Source organism: Camelus dromedarius, chromosome 3, assembly GCF_036321535.1.
Source record: "Camelus dromedarius isolate mCamDro1 chromosome 3, mCamDro1.pat, whole genome shotgun sequence".
NCBI lineage: Eukaryota > Metazoa > Chordata > Mammalia > Artiodactyla > Camelidae > Camelus > Camelus dromedarius.
In genome coordinates this window covers 24,063,072-24,080,441 of record NC_087438.1, presented here as the reverse complement: position 1 = coordinate 24,080,441, position 17,370 = coordinate 24,063,072, and the positions used below count along the sequence as shown (strand labels likewise).

The 17,370-nt window shown below is 41.7% G+C and overlaps 1 protein-coding gene across 5 annotated transcripts in view; it reads right to left on the bottom strand.

Moving 5' to 3' along the window:
* Positions 1-17,370, bottom strand: part of RAI14 (retinoic acid induced 14) — a 139,654-nt gene that overhangs the window by 23,000 nt on the left and 99,284 nt on the right. For all 5 annotated transcript variants that reach the window (XM_031443789.2, XM_031443788.2, XM_064479937.1 and 2 more), the window contains 2 exons: positions 8,600-8,688; positions 526-590 (listed from right to left, as the gene is read on the bottom strand). In XM_031443789.2, the coding sequence (XP_031299649.1) occupies positions 526-590; positions 8,600-8,688 (154 nt within the window). The remainder of the gene's footprint in view (positions 1-525; positions 591-8,599; positions 8,689-17,370) is intronic.

Genomic DNA, 17,370 nt, shown 5'->3' with positions numbered 1-17,370 from the left:
AGCTGACTTAAAATTATAAAGAAGAATAAAACCAAGAACTTGAACAAAAGCTAAGAACTAAGAGCTCATCAAATTATATACAAGGAAATAGTGGTTGAAACGCTGCTTCTCAAAACAAGCTGTGTCCTAATGACTGAGAGAGAACAAATACCAGAATACTGGAGATCTTGTGTTGTAAGGATCTCTAACAGCATAGAAAAGAATTTTTTTAATCTATTTAAAGGGTACAACTCTTTCAAGATAAGAAAAGGAGAACTGAATAAAGAGAAAAAGGCTGGATCCCAGGATCCAAATTTTTATTAGGACCCTCTTCTCTACCTGCGTAATTGCTATGGAAATAGCTCTTCTGGGCTGTCATTTTGATAATGAAGCTGCTTAGGAAATCCAGGTTCTGCGATAACATTTAAAGGAGAGGGAGAGGGAGAGAGAGAGAGAGAGAGAGAATGAATGTGTTCTTTCACAGATAAGTTACTTTTCGATGTTAAAAAAAAGGCACATTTGTCATTTTAAGTGGTTCCATTTTACCTGAAGGAGCTTCTTGATGCATTCATGGTGGCTGTTCTTGGCTGCGAGGTGCAAAGCACTGTGTCCTAAATGGGTTTAAAAAAAAAAATGGAAGAAAAAGACCACACGTTTAAAATCTCTTATCTCTGTAATGAAGGCAACTATGAGGAAATAAACTGTTCTCCAACAGAGACAGGACTGTTACTCTTGAGAGTCAGGCCTCAGCTTCTTATCTGCAAAGTTCAGGCTGACAAAAGCAGGGCGGACACAGAGCATCCTGCCCCCTGGATAACGTTCAGGGGCCCCGCCAGCTGCTGTCCTCTTAGGGTAAGCTCCTGGCGAGCAGCTGGCAGTGGACCCAGGTCTGCAGCCCGGAAGTTCTGCTTTCAGCCGTCAGCCTGTAGGCCAAATGCCCCACATCCACAGCAGTCACCCGGCCTAGGAACCCAGCAAAGGCGGTCAGCAAGCCTGCAGAGAACATACCAAACACCCACATGAAACCCTCACTCTGACCTCTCGTTTTTCTCTCCTCCAAATGTGCACCAGATCTGTGTGGAAATTACCTGGAGTTCTCAGGTAGTCAGCATTCTTACACAGAAGAAGGGAACGAGTAATAAAAACAACGCGCTGTCCAAGGGGCATCTCGTCACGTTTCCTTCACAGAACACGAGGCTGACATGAGACTCTGACGTTTCTATGGTCAGAGAACTTGAGGCAATTCTAATGCTATATACCCTGCCCTCCGTCCCCACCCCCACCTAGAGGGCTTATAGAGTTTCTTAGGGAAGCTTAGGGGAGCCGCGGTGTGGCTACCAGACCAGCAGGCTCCCAGCCCAGGGCCTTGACAAATGGCTCTTTGCTCAGCCTGGATTCTCTTCCTGCAGGATAACTATCCAGCTTGCCCTTCACCTCCCTCAGATGTCATGGAAACACTGCCTTCTGGATGAGGCCTTTTCTGACTTCTCCCCTTAAAACTCCAGTTCCTCCCCCATCCTATTTATCCCCACTCCCTGCTTCATTTCTTTGTCCTTCTTAGCAGCCAGCAGCTCCCAATACCTTTCCCACCCCACTCTTCACACACACACACACACACACACACACACACACACACACACACACACACACGGAGCTGGCTGTTCTTCTTTCTCCACTAGAATGTAAACTCCATGAGGACAGGAATTTGTCTTGTTCCCGGCTGTGTCCCAAGTACCTACAAGCACCGATCTCATTATATACTTTTGTTAATTTGAATTAGAGGGTATGTTTATTACAAATATCTGGGGAGAGGGGCTTGGAGGGAAAGAACCAAAGTTACCACTGCCAGCCAACCCAATTCACCTAGTAAACTCTTAAATTCTGCATTTCACAAGTGATTTAGCCAAGACACCCCCAATATTAACACCTGTAAGCAACCCACATTTTGGAACAGGCTTAAAGCGCGTTTCTCAGCTGCAGGGCTACTGACGTTTTAAGCTGTGGGGGGCTGTCCTACGCACTGGAGGATGCTGAGGGGCATCTCTGGCCTCCACCCAATGCATGTTCAGTTGGGACAGTCAGAAATGTCACCAGACATTGCCAAGTATCTCCTGGGTAGGTGGGAGTCACCCTTGGTTGTGAACCACTGGCTCAGAGGAACAATTTCTTCTGTATGGTGGTTCGGTCTCCAAATACTGTTTGTCTTTTCTGAATTCGTCTTTACTGTATACACTGACCGGAAATCTACTAATCATTAAAGAATCATAAGGCTAGGAAATGCCATATTTAAAATTAGAGGGTTTGAGGACCACAGTGAGCTGCACAAAAGCATGTGTAAGGTCAAAAGATCAGAGTCCTCCTTTTCTGAGATCAGACGGACTGAGTGAGGGCGAGTTGTTTAATGGGAGAACACTGAGAGGCAGGAGTTCCCTGACCGCCTCCCAAATGGATGAGGATGAGGAAGATCAGGAAATGAAGGAAAGAGACCCTTGGGAGTAGGAAGACAAAGATCTCTTCCTTTTCCTCCTTTTACTGCAGGAGACCCCCCTCCTTTCAGGATGTATAACACATAACAGTGAGTTCAGTTACACTATGCATTAAACTGGCCTTGGCACATTAGCCTGGCCCTCAACCATCATTTATACCAGTGTTTCTAAGGACAAGCACATTCTGTGTTTTAAACAAGTGCCTTACAGATGAACTTTTGGAACCCATCCTGATTGTAAGTAGAAGACTGTTTATGTCGTGTGTGTGACTCATTAACTTTTGTCTATAATGTGGACAAAACTCTTCTACATAAATAGCACCCACTGGAAAAAGGCACAGTTCTCCAAAGACAAGAGGGTAGGGAGGTTTAAACAACTCATCATAAAACAAACTACAGGCTTTCATTTTCACTCCAAGAGTTCTATTCATACCTGGAAGTGAGTGCTGTGTTTCTAGAGAAACAAAATTCTTTTATTTCTTGGCCTTATAATGTGTTTTCCTAACCAGGAGCACAAAAGTATTTTTCACTTAAAATAGCTCCCAAATCCAAATGATGCATCAGTCCCTGGACATTACACTGGAGTGAGATGTCCCTCACTGCTACCATTAAAACAAAATTCTCTTTCCAAATGCAACATTTTCCAGAGAGAATATATTATGTTAGTGACAGAACCTCACTATAACGAGACAGTGCTTGAGTCTGGCCCCCATTTGGCTATGGATCTGTCTGGAATATCAGGAAGTAATTTCCCTACAGGCAAATAACAGGGCAAGCCTAATTCAAGTGCATTCCGGCATAACTTTGCCTGTAAGTAAAATGACCTGCGCTATTTATAAGTCAAGAGCTGTGGGCTATTTCAAGTGGTTTAAGAATCCACAATCCTGTTATTGAAAGGACTCGAAGAAGGATGGCCCAGCCACTGAAGCCACGGAACACCTTCCTCTGAACTACCTCGGACAATAACTATTTATCCAAGGACTGAAAATCACTGGAGAAACAGAGAAGAACTAACTCACATGGTGAAGGAATTACTGATGGGACTGGGGACATGGGGACATAGTCTTCAAGTGCAGGTGATCAACTGTTAAACCAATGAGGTCGCAGGACACAAAGACATGGCTAACAACCACCAAAAGGCTAAACTTCGAGCAACTGTAGTTTCAGATCATAATATAGAGACATTTAGAAAAATAAAGAGAATTAATGATACTCAAGTAGATAAGGTTTAAAATACATCTACTAAAAAACCAAAGTTTCAGAATGCTGGATATAAACAATTAAAGAATAAATTAATTTGGTTCTCATTTAGAACTTTAAATACATTTAAATAACAGTGTTCTTAGAAATCCTCATCTTTACATCAACTTTTTATCACTGAATCACAAGACTGTTTATCCAGTTATAGTCCCAGGAGAGAGAAGATGAGAGTATAAAAGATGTTATTTCTAATAACTATTCTTACTATTAAATAAGGTTCTGAAATTATCCCATAATCTCCACAAAATAGATCTGCATAGTTTTTTTTACAGAGAATCAAAAGGGTTTTTTTGCAAGCTCATGTGTATATTTTCATGGTTTCAGGTTCTGCTGGTCATTGTATACAGTTGGCCCTTCCGACGTCCTATACACACGTGGTGACAGTAAGTAAAGGGCTATAAATCATATGGTCGTTTTGGGTTTTCTTTTTTCCAAAATAAAATACAAAATCCACTTAATGGGCTATAATCTGCAGTTACATTTTAAATGACCCGTTCTCTACAGTGCCTGAGCTTTCAGATGAACAGCACCTTCTGCGTCCTCACATGGTGTCGTATCTGAGTGGGATTAGGGGCACAATGGAACAGAGGGCCACCCAGAAATCCAAACAAAAGCTAAACAAGCACCTGAAACCCTAGAAAAGAATCAGGGTTCTCAAGTTCCCCCTCCTCAGGACTCTGCATTATAACATTTCTGTAGCTCAGTTCTCACTCTCCTAGGCCTCTCTTCTTTTATGAGAAAAGAAGCTTTGGATGCAAAGGGATCAGAGAAAATCTAAGATCTGAGAGTGTGACAGAAACCGCGCCATCAGCCTTCCATCTGTTTCCACCTCCCTCAACAGCACAACCTTCTACGTTTTAACATCAGTGAGATCGGAGTGTCTGTCATGGGCTGGGATCGCCCTTCTGCTCACTAGTCCGGGGATGCAGGCGCAGGGGGCCGTCCTAGGCCATCAGGACCAAGGCCACACACACCCTGGATGGTGGAGCAATAGGAGGCCGGGTCCCTCAGTGTGGACTCAGAGCTACAAACCGATTTGGGACTTTCAACTGAGAGAGAAAAGTCAATCTCATTCAAGCTGCCGTGTCACACTGTGTCAAATGCAACACGTTCATTAATAAAGGGAGTGTGAAAACGAATGTTTGAGGCAAGCACTGATAACAAGCAGAAGATTCTGTGCTCTTCTTCAATCTTCTGTTAATGCTTCTGTTTAATCTTCTCTTGTTCTCCTGGGTGCTAACAGCTGGCATCCCCCCCCCCCACCCAGCCCCCTAAAAAAGCCTAGGAATCTGGAGAAGTGATTTCTAAAGAACCAGACAGAAATGCCACATCTCACATCAGTGAAACACAAGAGCAAACAGCAATGAGAAGTGCTGGACAAATAATGCTGGTCCGGCTCAGAGAGGGCACCACGGGCTTAGGCGCGGCTTTCCCGGGCTGGCTGTCCACGTGCCTCCCGCGCTGTCCGGCAGGCGGGGCATAGGGAAGGGGGGGAACCCCCAAATCAAAACAGAAGCCCAGTTTGGGGGTTTCTTTTTCTCATTCGTACTATGAGAAGAGTTGGCGTGGTGATGGTCAAAGCTTATTTCTTTTTTTTTTTTTAATGTTTATTTTTAAAGGCGTGAAACCTTTTCACAAGCCTCATGTGGAAAAGAGAATAAAGGTGATGTGGACGAAGTAGCAATAATGGTGGTAACATAGGAGCCAAACGCAGCGGGCACTCAGCGTGCTGGATGCTCCTAAGGTGCCCGCACACGTCATCTCGCTTGAGCCTCCCAGGCCATCCAAAATGCCGATTACTGAGATGCTGTATTGTTACCATACCCAAGGCCTTATCTTCTGACACTGTTCTGCTCCCAAGGCTGTAAAGCATGCACGAAGAGTCTCTGGTCAGACTGCCAAGCATTTTATGTGGGAGGAGAGTTGTTAAAAAGAGACTGATGCTAAAACCCCTTTGCTTCTGTAACTTAAATCCAATCAACAGTTTTAAAAGTAGGAAATTGTACCAATCTGACCATCCTATAGACTTTGTGGACAAAAAGAATAAAAAGGGTCACTGTAATAATATATTTTGGAAGCCGGTTTTGTTTTTCATTTTTTTCCCAGAAACTCTGCAGGGCAGTTAGATTTATTGTGGATTTTTGTGCGAGCTCTCGGTGGGTGTTGGGGTTGAGGTGACTGTATCTTAGCAATGACGTGGCAATACTTAAGGTAGGGTTACTGAAAAGACAACCCCTGTAGGAGCTGCATCATTTAATTCATCCATTCATCAAATGCTTTGGACTGAGGATGACCTCTAAAGCATGGTGACTAATGTCCTTGCCCTTTCCTTGCATTCTCGGGAGGGAGAGATGGGAGTAGGTGATACAGCCAACAGGAAGGACATGAGCAATAAAGACATCACGTTTATCTTGCTTGTTGTGACAGAAAAAAGCTTGAGAAGCGTTGTTCTAGATAACACAACAGACTTGCCACGCCTTTTTATCCAGGCTGCTTTTCCTTCTTTTGTTCTTGCATTCTCTTTGCCTGCTTTCAAGAAATCTTGAGAAGTTAGTGTCTCACTCAGAGCGAAGTGAAACAATAAGCCCGAGGACCAGAGTGCTGACCTCACCGCTAAAAATATCAGGTGAGAGGGAACTGACTGACAGCTCTGAGATGTTCTCAGCTCATAGAATGTCTGGACAATATTCTGGGGCTAGAGAGCTGTGGATTCCACCAAATTCAATCTGGGCTGAAAAAAATAGACTGCGGCAGTTCCCACTGACCAGCACGGAGAAGCACCCAGGATGTGTCTGCAGGGTCCCCTCCAGTGTTGCGTCTGGGAGAGCACGGTTATCTCAGCCCGCAAGGAAGCGGGCACGGCACTGGGGTGTCCAGGTCTCACCGCCCAATGCACCAGGTTGTCAGAAGCTGAGTTAGGGCTCTGATGGTAAACACAAACTCTACCCACATGGTGTTAGATGGCCACAAAAACCTGCTTCTTAAGAGCTTTTAGTGAAGGAAATGATAATGGTAGTGTTTTGGTGTGTGGTTTTTTTTAAAGGCAGAATGTAAAATTTATGATATAATGTGATCTCAACTATACAAAAATGTGTCAGAAAAATCTGGTAGGAAATATAGCGAAACAGTCAAATTGTTTTCTTCTTGGTAGGAGTAGAAGCAGTCTTCGGTGTTTCCCAAATTTTCTACAGTTGAGTGTGTATTAAAGAAACATTTTTTTCTCTTTAACAAAAACATAGTTGGGGGGAGAGACGTTTGGTTACAATGGAAATAACTAGGCTCCTGTCTAATCTATTTTTTAACATCAAATGCAGTGAAATAAAACTGTACTACAGCTCCAGTTTATTCATTCTAAGCAAATTCTTTTAGCTTATGATTTTCTTAGAAAAGAAGCTGTCTACTTAAATGGACGTACATCTCATCAAGGGGACTTCAGCCAATCACGCTACTCTATGTATATGCGGTATGGCTTTAAAAGTAGTAACAATAAACTTTAAAAACAAAATAACTGGGTCTCGGGATTAAAGATGACTTTAATTAGCAGCATAAATCAGTGTTTTCCTCAAGGCAGTCATTTAAGGAAACCATTCATTCTTCTGTTGGTATTCACATCTCAAAGTATTTTTTTTGGAGCTTTATGTGGCACTGCTTGAGAAAATCATCCTGTTACTTCAGTCACTCCCTATTTTTTTTTTACCAAAAATGGTTTTACCAGTTTGACACCTCATTTACCTGACCTGACTTCAAGTGGTTCTTGGCCTGTCCTAAAAAAAACAAACCTATTCTCAAAGAATAAAGATTCCCAAACACTGAGATGATTTTTTTTAAAAAAGTGCCATAGACTTTTTGAAAACAGTTCTGAAACACAAGTTTTCCAGCCATATTTAGAGTAATAATTGCATTTTGACAATATCTGATTGATTAGTCTGCCTCCAAGATGACTGCTCTAAGGTGCCAGTATTTTGGGGGAAAGGGATAGGAATCCATTACGGACTAACGAGAAGCCTCAAGAAAGCTATGGAGTAGGCTGATTTCACATTCCAGTAAAAACTGACAAAAGCCTATCGGAAGACAAAGATTTTTAAGCACAATCAAGAAAAGCAATCAGCAGTTGCTGTGGTCTGTCAGTGTGGTCAACAGGGGCAGAATCCCAGGCTGGAGACCCTGCAGTCCCAGGGGTTCCTTCCTGGAGAACAAGGTTCACAAAAGATAACACTACATTTCTGTCTTGATCATCATTTGTTAACACTGGCTTCCGATCAGAATCACCCAGGGAGCTTCACAAAAGAAGACAACTGGTTGGAAATCTTCAGACAATAGAATCGGAATTTCCGAGGGCAGAGCTTGGATATGTGTGGGGCTGGCGTGTGTGTGTACTGTGTATTTTTTCCTTTCCCCTCTTTTCCCCCTCCCTTTCTCCCCACCAGTTCCCACGTGATTCAGGTGCACTAAGAGCACCGTAAGGGGTGTGGACCCTGGGCAGCTGGTCCACGTGAGGATCACGGCTCCTGTCATCTCAGCCAGTTGACAAAATGAGCACCTACACAACTCACTCCATTCATCAATTCATACATGACTCGTAAAATCAAAAATTAGGGAAGATGCGTGATCCACACATATAATCTTAGAAAATAAAATTTTAAATGGAGGATAAGAAGCATCTAGTTTCCAGGTGACTAACCACATACAAGATGAAAACACCTGGAAAGGCACAAAGGGTGAATCCATGTCAGAGCCTAGTCACTGGAGGAGATGCCATGTTCTTCTCTTGGCTTAACTGTAGATTGGAAATTTTCCACAATGAATACGGATCGCTTTTGTGATAGCAACTCTTGTGCTGACCCATTGACTTAAAAAGAGATAAAGACCACCTACCGGCAGTATCTTGGGCGGTCACATCCACGCCATGTGCGACCATGACCCTGAGGCATTCCACATGTCCTTTCGTAGCAGCAAGATGAAAACTGGAAAAGAAGTAACAGAGTCTCCTTAAGATTTCCACTCTGCACAGTTCACCTCCCACAATGTTTTTGTCTCTTCACGTACAGCTTTCTCTCACTTGAGCTCCACAGCCACCTAGTGAGTAGCTATCATTATCAACCTCATTTTAAAGATGGGAAAACTGAGGCTCAAAGTGGTCTGATGATTTGCTCATTGACACTTTTTAATAAGTAATGAAGCAGGAGCCAGATCTTTGGTCCTCCAAGTTAAAGACCAGGTTTGAAAAAAGTCAGATCCAACTCGTTGTCCCTTTAGGAAAAGAACATCCAAAGAATCCCAACTAGATTCAATTCCCAAATAACGAGTAACTTAGCAACTTTTCTGGTGTTGTCTAGTGCTTTCACCAAAGTCGTTATTTTTAAGTAATATGCTCTATAAAGAGAAATTTGTCGAAGCCAAACAATGGTCAAGGTTCTTGGACAGTATCAAGGTCAAACCCATTGTTCTGTTCTAACTGAATCACAACGGTTATACGCAACTATTGTTAAGTGACTAATGTGTGCCAAGCACTTTACTACCCACTTTAATACGTTCTCTTTTCATTCTCATAACAGCCTTTTGGGGCAAGTCCCAGGACTGTCTCCATTAAATGGCAGATGTCTACCCTCAGTCAGGTGCAAACAGCAGTAAGGCAAGCCCACAGTTAGGCTCCAGGACTGAAGGACACTTGGGAGTACAAACCATGCTCGGCGTGCTTGGGCTTGCCATTAATGAGGGATAACATTCAAATGCCAATCCTATCATCCCGATAGCACCCAGGGGCGAAGGGCACTCTGCAGGCAGAAGGAAAGCACAATTCTACTGGCTGTTCAGACTCAAGAGGCTGAGAAGTGAAAACCATGGGACGGTCTCCACTAGGGAGGTCTTCCCTCTTCTGAGTCTCCTTCCTAGAGATAGAAGTTCATGAGCCTTCTCCTCCTGCCTTGGTTCCGTCTTAGGGCATTATCTTCTCAGGACACTTGCCGTGCAGGACCTCAGTGTCGGTCCCTGTGAACTAATACCCAGACAGTATTTTTTCACAGGACAGGATCTTTCACTGGGGCCCAGGGTCACTCACACCCAAGCAGCAAATCCAAGAGCTAAAGCCATTCAAACCCAAGTCAGCTAGACCCCACACCTCTGCTCCAGAGAACTAGGCTGAGTGAAGGTGGGCAGGTCAGCAAATGGGGATACTTCAGTTCTGGCTGCAAATCAGCCATCCATTGGCTGTGTGTCTTTGGGAAGTCAGTTTGACCTCTCTGAGCCTAGATTTCCTCCATGGTAAAGCGTGGGGATTGAATCAGGCAATATCCAATGTTCCCTCCAGTGCTAACATTGTACTTTTTTAGCTTAGCTGGCTCTTGTCCCACCAACTATTTCTGCATTTGTACAGCAATTTGTGTGCAATGTTTCTTCACAGTCAAAGTCCACTTGGTAGGTGATTACACATTACGGTGAAACTTCAATCATATAGAAGAACTCGGGAATGTGGGGTCTTATAAATGGAATCCCTGATTAAATACAGCTTAACCAAAAGAACCTCCCTAAAAGACAGTACAATAATACCTCTGTTTTTAGCATCATTGGGATAACTTCATTGTACAGTAAGTAAAGTTCGTCTTTAAATAGTCAATCGTTTGGTTGTAGTGGAAGATTTCTAAAATTTTCCCAGCCTTAGTTAAGTATGTGTCATGTAATTTAATTGTTCTTGAGGATGTGAAGTCACCACTAAGAGCCCCAGTGACTGAACTGTGCTTTCAAGGCTATTAACCTAAATCTCCCGGATGACTGAGTGCTAACATTTATTAATATTAGTCTTCTTTTCTTCATGTCTATGTGTTTGCTTCCAAGCTGTTCACCCTGCTGCCTCCTGTGACCAGGGGGAACTCAATCAAAACGATCTGAACACGAGGACAGCCACGTCCTCTGCTAGACAGAACAGTACCAGGATGAGAAATCAGCACGTGCACACACGTGCACACACACAATGTATGAGTGTGTATACACAGAGGACTCTTGACTGGTGTTAAACACGTATAAAACAGCTACATGTATCGTAATTGTAAAGCCTGCTAAAGCTTCCCAGATGGAACGTGCCCCTTTCACTTTTGTGCTAAAGAAACACAACATGACCAGAGGCCCCAAAGCCTCCTCCTGTGCTCCTGCTAGCCCCTCAGAAGCTCTCCAGCTGCCCCTTCTACTTACGGTTCGTAACCCTCCCCACGTGATATTTATATTTTTCCTTCTCTGAGGCTTCTCAGATTAACTCTGGAGTGCACACTATATTTACAGAGGATTGAAACTGCAGACTCATGTGACAATGAAGCATTCCTATAGGCTACTACTGCACACTGATAAATCTGGTCTGGTGAACTTGACATGCTAGTCATGAACGACTTGGGAGCTGGAGGATTTCTGGATCATTTGGAAGGTCAGTGATCACTACGGGGCAAGAGAAGTGAGGTGTTAGGAAGTTGGACTCAATATCCAACCCAATCCAGTGAAAGTTTCTTAAACATTGCTTTTTAAAATGAAATCCCTCAAATCAACCTATATCAACCCATTTCTGATGGCTATAACACACTTCAACTATGGCCTTGCTGCATGCTTTAACAATTTGTGTGTGTGTGTGTGTGTGTGTGTGTGTGTGCGCGCGCGCGCACGCACGCACGAGACTTTATTTTGCCCTCTCTCGAGTTTAGATCAGGAAGTGGGAAGTGATTTTTCCTTTATTCTGAGAACTCTCTAACTTTTCTCCTGCAGAGTATTGTATTCTGCTGAGAAGAGAGAAGGAGGGTCTTTTCCCATTTCATAGTTTTATCCTCCTATATTTTACCTAAAACTTCAGCGCTCACTGTTTTTAAAGATAAAATGAACAAGTATAAATACAAGTAATTAGAAACAGCTGATTGTAAGGACAGCTATTCATGCCTGTAATTTTACACTGAGTATCTAATATCCTATTGTTACCTAACAAAATCACTCTCAGTGGATGTGATTCAATTAAACATATTATTATTTCAAGATGTTTTTCAAAGATGATTCACGTCCAGGTGTTTGCTACATTCTAAAGTCACATAAAAGTTGCTGTTCTACTGTCTAAGCTACGTGGGCATGAAGATGGGCCAAAAGAGCAGGAAAGAGAAGATCTGGTCATTTTACCCAGAAGTCTCTCATTCATTTTTCCAGACAGACAAAGAACTCCATCATCATTCTTTCTCTCCAAGTATGCATTTCCGGGAAACAGGAGCAAAGCCAAGAAAGATGATGTGTCAAGTCTGCTCTCAGGGGATATGATTCACTACGCTGTGCATCTGTGCATCGTCTGTTTGCCCTGCCACCTTGACCTCTGGGTCTGTGGCCCTGGAGGCAGACTGGACAGGCAGACTGGGCTGCATCCGGTGAGCTGCCTTGTCCTTTGGCTTCTGGTTGGGTTCGACCAATGGGAGGCACTTACGCGAGATAGGAGAGGAGTATAAAGAGGTCGGGGCATTATCCCCTCCGCTCCCTCCCTGCCGGCCACACGTTGCCCACGGCTGCCTTCCTCCCTCTGCTTCCGCGGTGAAGTTCACAGTTCTGTGGGCCAGCTCCTCCAGAGCCACAGCTGCCGCTCTTTCTGGGTTTTGGTAACTGATCTCTCTCCTGGCCTCTTCAGGTGTGGGTGGCGCTGGTGGTGAAATACATTCCCCTTGTTACTAGCCAGGGCTGCTTTCCCAGCCTTGCTGGTTTACTCTGCCCACAAGTTTGTAAATAGTTCCTTTCTTAAGTGCTCATCAATTATCCTCTTTGAGAGTGCTACCTGCTGGGAACTTGGATGACATCAGAGTTAGGTACTTTGTGTGTGATCATCCACAGATGAACTCTTAGGTTCCTGTGGATATTGTCTGACTGAATCACCAAAAGGCCAAATTCAGCCTTTAAAAATTTTTTTTGATTAGAGAAGATGGTGGAGGAGGAAGACCCTAAGCTCACCTCCTCCCACAGGCACATGAAAATTACAACTATTTACAGAACAGCTATCAATGAAAGATGAGAAGACTAATAGAAAAGATCTTCTACAGCCAAAGATATAAAGATGAAACCACAACGAGACAGGAAGGGCGGAGATCGGTATAGTCAAGACCCACACCCCAGGTGGGCAACCCACAAATGGGAGGATAATTACAATTGCAAAGGTTCTCACCAAGGAGTGAGGAGTCCAAGCCCCAGATTAGGTTCCCCAGCCCAGAGGCCCTGCACCAGGAAGACAAGCCCCCAGAATGTTTGACTTTGAAGGCCAGTGGGGCTTAGTTTCAGGAGAGCCAGAGGGCTGTGGGAAAGACAGATTCCAGTCTTAAAGGGTACACACAAAATCCCCCATGCTCTGGGACCCAGGGCAGAAGTAGTCATTTGAAAGAAGCCTGGGTCAGACCCACTGCTGATCTTGGGGAGCCCCCTGGAGAAGCAGGAGGTGATGAGCTTATCCCGGGGACAGACACTGGCCATGTATACCCACATTTATATGGTCAATTAATTACTCTATGAGAAAGGAGGCAATATACACTGGGGAAAGACAGACTCTTCAACAAATGGTGCTGGGGAAATTGGACAGCTACATGCAAAAGAATCGGTCTAGACGACTTGTCCACACCACATACAAAATGCAGCTCAAACTGGATTAAACACTGAAATGTAAGACCTGACACTATAAAACTTCTAGAAGAAAACATAGGCGTGCTCTTTGATGTCCATCTTAGCAATATTTTTTGGATATGTCTCTTCAGGCAAGGGAAACAAAAGCAAAAATAAACAAATGGGACCTCATCAAACTAAAAAAACTTTTATGGAGCAAAGAGAGCTATCAGCAAAACAAAAAGGCCATCTATGGAATGAAAGAAGATATTTGCCAACAATATATCTGATAAGGGATTAATATTCAAAATATAAAAAGAACTCATACAATTCAATTAAAAAAAAAAACCATGAAAAATGGGCAGAGAATCTGAATAGACATTTTTCCAAAGAAGACATACAGGTGGCCAATAAGCACATGAAAAGATGTTCAACATTACTCATTAGGAAAATGCAAATCAAGCCCACAATGTGATATCACCTCACACCTGTCAGAATGGCTATTATCAAAATGACAACAAACAACAAATATTGGCAAGGATGTGGAACAAAGGAAACCCTAGTACACTGTTGGTGGGAATATAAATTGGTGCAGCCTCTATGTAAAACAGTATGGCGATTCCTCAAAAAATTAAAAATATAACTACCACTCCTGGGTATTTATCCGAAGAAAGTAAAAATACTAATTAGAAAAGATACATGTAGCCTTATGTTCATTGCAGCATTATCTGTAATAGCCAAGATATGGAAGCATCATCAGTACCCATCAATAGATGAATGTGATATATATACATAAATATACACACAATGGAATATTACTCAGCCATAAAAAAGAATGAACTCTTGCCATTTGCTTCAACATGCACGAACTTACAGGGTATTATGTTAAGTTAACTCAGAGGGAGACAAATGCTGTATGATTTCACTTGTATGTGAAATCTAAAAAAACAAATGAACAAACAAAACAGGAAGAGAGTTACAGATACAGAGAACAAACGGGGTTGCCAGAGGAGAGGGGGTGGAGGAGGAAAGAAATAGGTGAGGGAGATTGAGGTACAAACTTCCAGTTGTAAAATAAAAGATGAGTTATGGATATGAAATGTACAGTGTAGGGAATATAGTCAATAACTATGTAATATCTTTGGTGACATATTGTAACTAGATTTATCATTGTGATCATTTTGGAATGTATACAAATATCAAATCACCATGTTGTATAACAAGAACTAACACAGTGTTGTAGGTATAATATACTTCAAAAACAAATGAACAAACAAACTCAGAAAAAGAGATCAGATGTGTGGTTACCAGAGGCAGGCGGTTTGGGGGAAGGGGAACTGGATGAAGGCCATTAAAAGGTACAAACTTCCAGTTTAAAAAAAAGTATCAGACAACTAGATATTTTGACTTCTTAGTTGTTCTATTCCTATGATTTTTTTAAAGTTAATTCAGGCCACGAGTAATAACATTACAAAGAAGTGTATTAAAATATTGGCCAAGGGAAAAGAACTATTTAGGAGTAGAGGATAAAGAATTAAACATGATCTTTTTTTAGTTTAAAGGAAAAAAAAAAACCACCAACAACTCAAGGTCACAGATTTTATCTATAAACTCACCCTCTCTACCCTTCCCCACCACAGCTGGATTATTTTGAGGCAAACCTCACGTATCATATTTCATCTCTAAATTTTTCTACATGTATATTTAAAGGATAAGCACTTTAAAAAGTAGAGATAAGAGTGCAATGAAATGCTTTGTATCCAACCATGTCTAACTTCAGTAAGAACAACCTTGTTTCATCTACACCCTTACCAACCATTACTATTTTGAAGCAAATCTCGTGTCCTATCATTCCATTCATAAATATTTCAATATGTGTTTCTAAAATAAAATCACTCTCTAGAAAAATGTAATAACAATACTATTATCACACCTGAAAAATTTTAACAATTCTTCAATAGTGCCAAATATTCAGGCATCGGTATTCATGTTTCCAACTGTTTCATAAATGTCATCACTTTTAAATAGTTTACGTGAATCAAAATTTCCAAAAGGTCAGTTAATAATGTTCCCTCTTTCTTTTTTGGTGCCTGTAATTTCTTTTCTGAAAAAGCCATGTGTCTAGGCCTGTAGCATCTTCAGTATCTGTATTTTTCTGTATCTCCCTCCCCACAGTATCTTTTAACATGTTCCTCATGCCTCTATGTGTCCTGCAAACTTGTAGTCAGACCTAGAGCCTTGGTTTGATACAGGTTCCATTTTTTGGCAAGGCTGCTTCGTAAGTGGCACCGTGTACTTCCACTGGAGACACACAATATCTAGCTGGCTCTCTTTCAGTGATGTTCACCACCACTGAGCATCACCACTTGGATTCATCCTTCCATCTGGGGTTTGAAAATGGTGACATTCTAATCTATTATTTCTTTTCTATTCATTGGCTGGAATTCTTCTAGAGGAAAATAAAAAATACCTTCAATGACAATTTAGTTTTCCTGAAATATAGTTCATACAGGAAAGAGAAATATCTGACCTTTTACTTTTGTGCAAATTTTTGTAAGATTGAGTTGGTTCCTTTGCACCCTCTAAAGGAGGGAGACCCATGTGAGGGAAGGAGGATTAATACATGTAAGTTAAATATATGTAAATGTATGCATGATACTCAACCAGTTCTATAGTTTTTTTTGCAGACAAATTTAAGCAGTTTCACCATTGTACATCCCAGTAACAAGCACACGTCATATCCACTGCGATAAAAAAAAATTTTCAACGCTGCTTTCAGTTGGCTTGTCTGCTTAAGATATTTGGGCATTTTGGCTAAAATGCTTTCATGGCAGAATGTGTCAAATTCCTTTAATTATACAGAATATGATAAGTGACTTCAAAAGAGTTTTCTGATATAGTGTTAGGCCAAGGTAAGAGCCAGTTGGAAAGGTTTAAGATACACCACTCCAAAGATAAGAAAAACAACTGACAAATAAGAGCCGGCACTCAGTCTATAATGCCCCATGATGCAAAAAAGAAATGCGATAATTCAGATTTTAAACAGTGAATTTGGTCTTGAAAAAAATAACAAATACCCCATCCACAACACATATGGGAACACACAGCTGTGCATACTATAACCAGCTGTTTTAAAACTGGGAAAGCCTTTAAAAGCTCTATGGACACATCCTGTGGAATAACACAGGTTCTTCAGTAATAAAGCAGAAGTAAAAGAAGGTCCAGTAAAATCTTCAGTACCACAGACTATATTCTATATAAATACTGTGAACTACTCTATGCAATATATAAATATACCACCCTATACTGTGTTCTACTATTAAAAAAATCTGTAGGCTAACTGTGAAAAACAGTATGGAAGCTTCTCAAAAAACTAAAAACAGAACCACCATATGACCCAGCAATTCCACTCCTTGGTACCTATCCAAAAAAACAAAAACGAAAATTTAATTAGAAAAGATACAAGCATCCTAATGTTCATAGCAGCATTACTTCCAATTGCCCACATATGGAAGCAACCCAAGTGTCCATCAACAGATGAATGGATTAAGGAGATGTAGTATATACACTTACAACAGAAACTACTCAGCCATAAAAAGGAATGAAATTTTGCCATTTGCAGTAACATGGATAAACATTTGGAGGGTATTATCCTAAGTGAAACAAGTCAGAGAAAAATACTGTATGATACTCCCTCATTTGCGGAATCTAAAAAACATAACAAACTAGTGAATATAACAAAAAAGAGCAGACTCACAGACAGAGAACAAATTAGTGGTTACCAGCGGGGAGAGGAAAGGGGGAAGGGGCAATATAAGGGTAGAGGATAAGGAGGTACAAATTATTATGTCTAAAATAAGCCTCAAGGATATACTATACAACATGGGGAATATAGACAATATTTTATAACAACTATAAGTGGAATATAACCTTTAAAAATTGTGAATCACTATATTGTACACCTGTAACTTATATAATATTGTACAGCAACTATACTTCAATAAAAAATTAATTTAAAAATTAGCATAAAGTGGCTAGTGAACAAAATCTGTGGG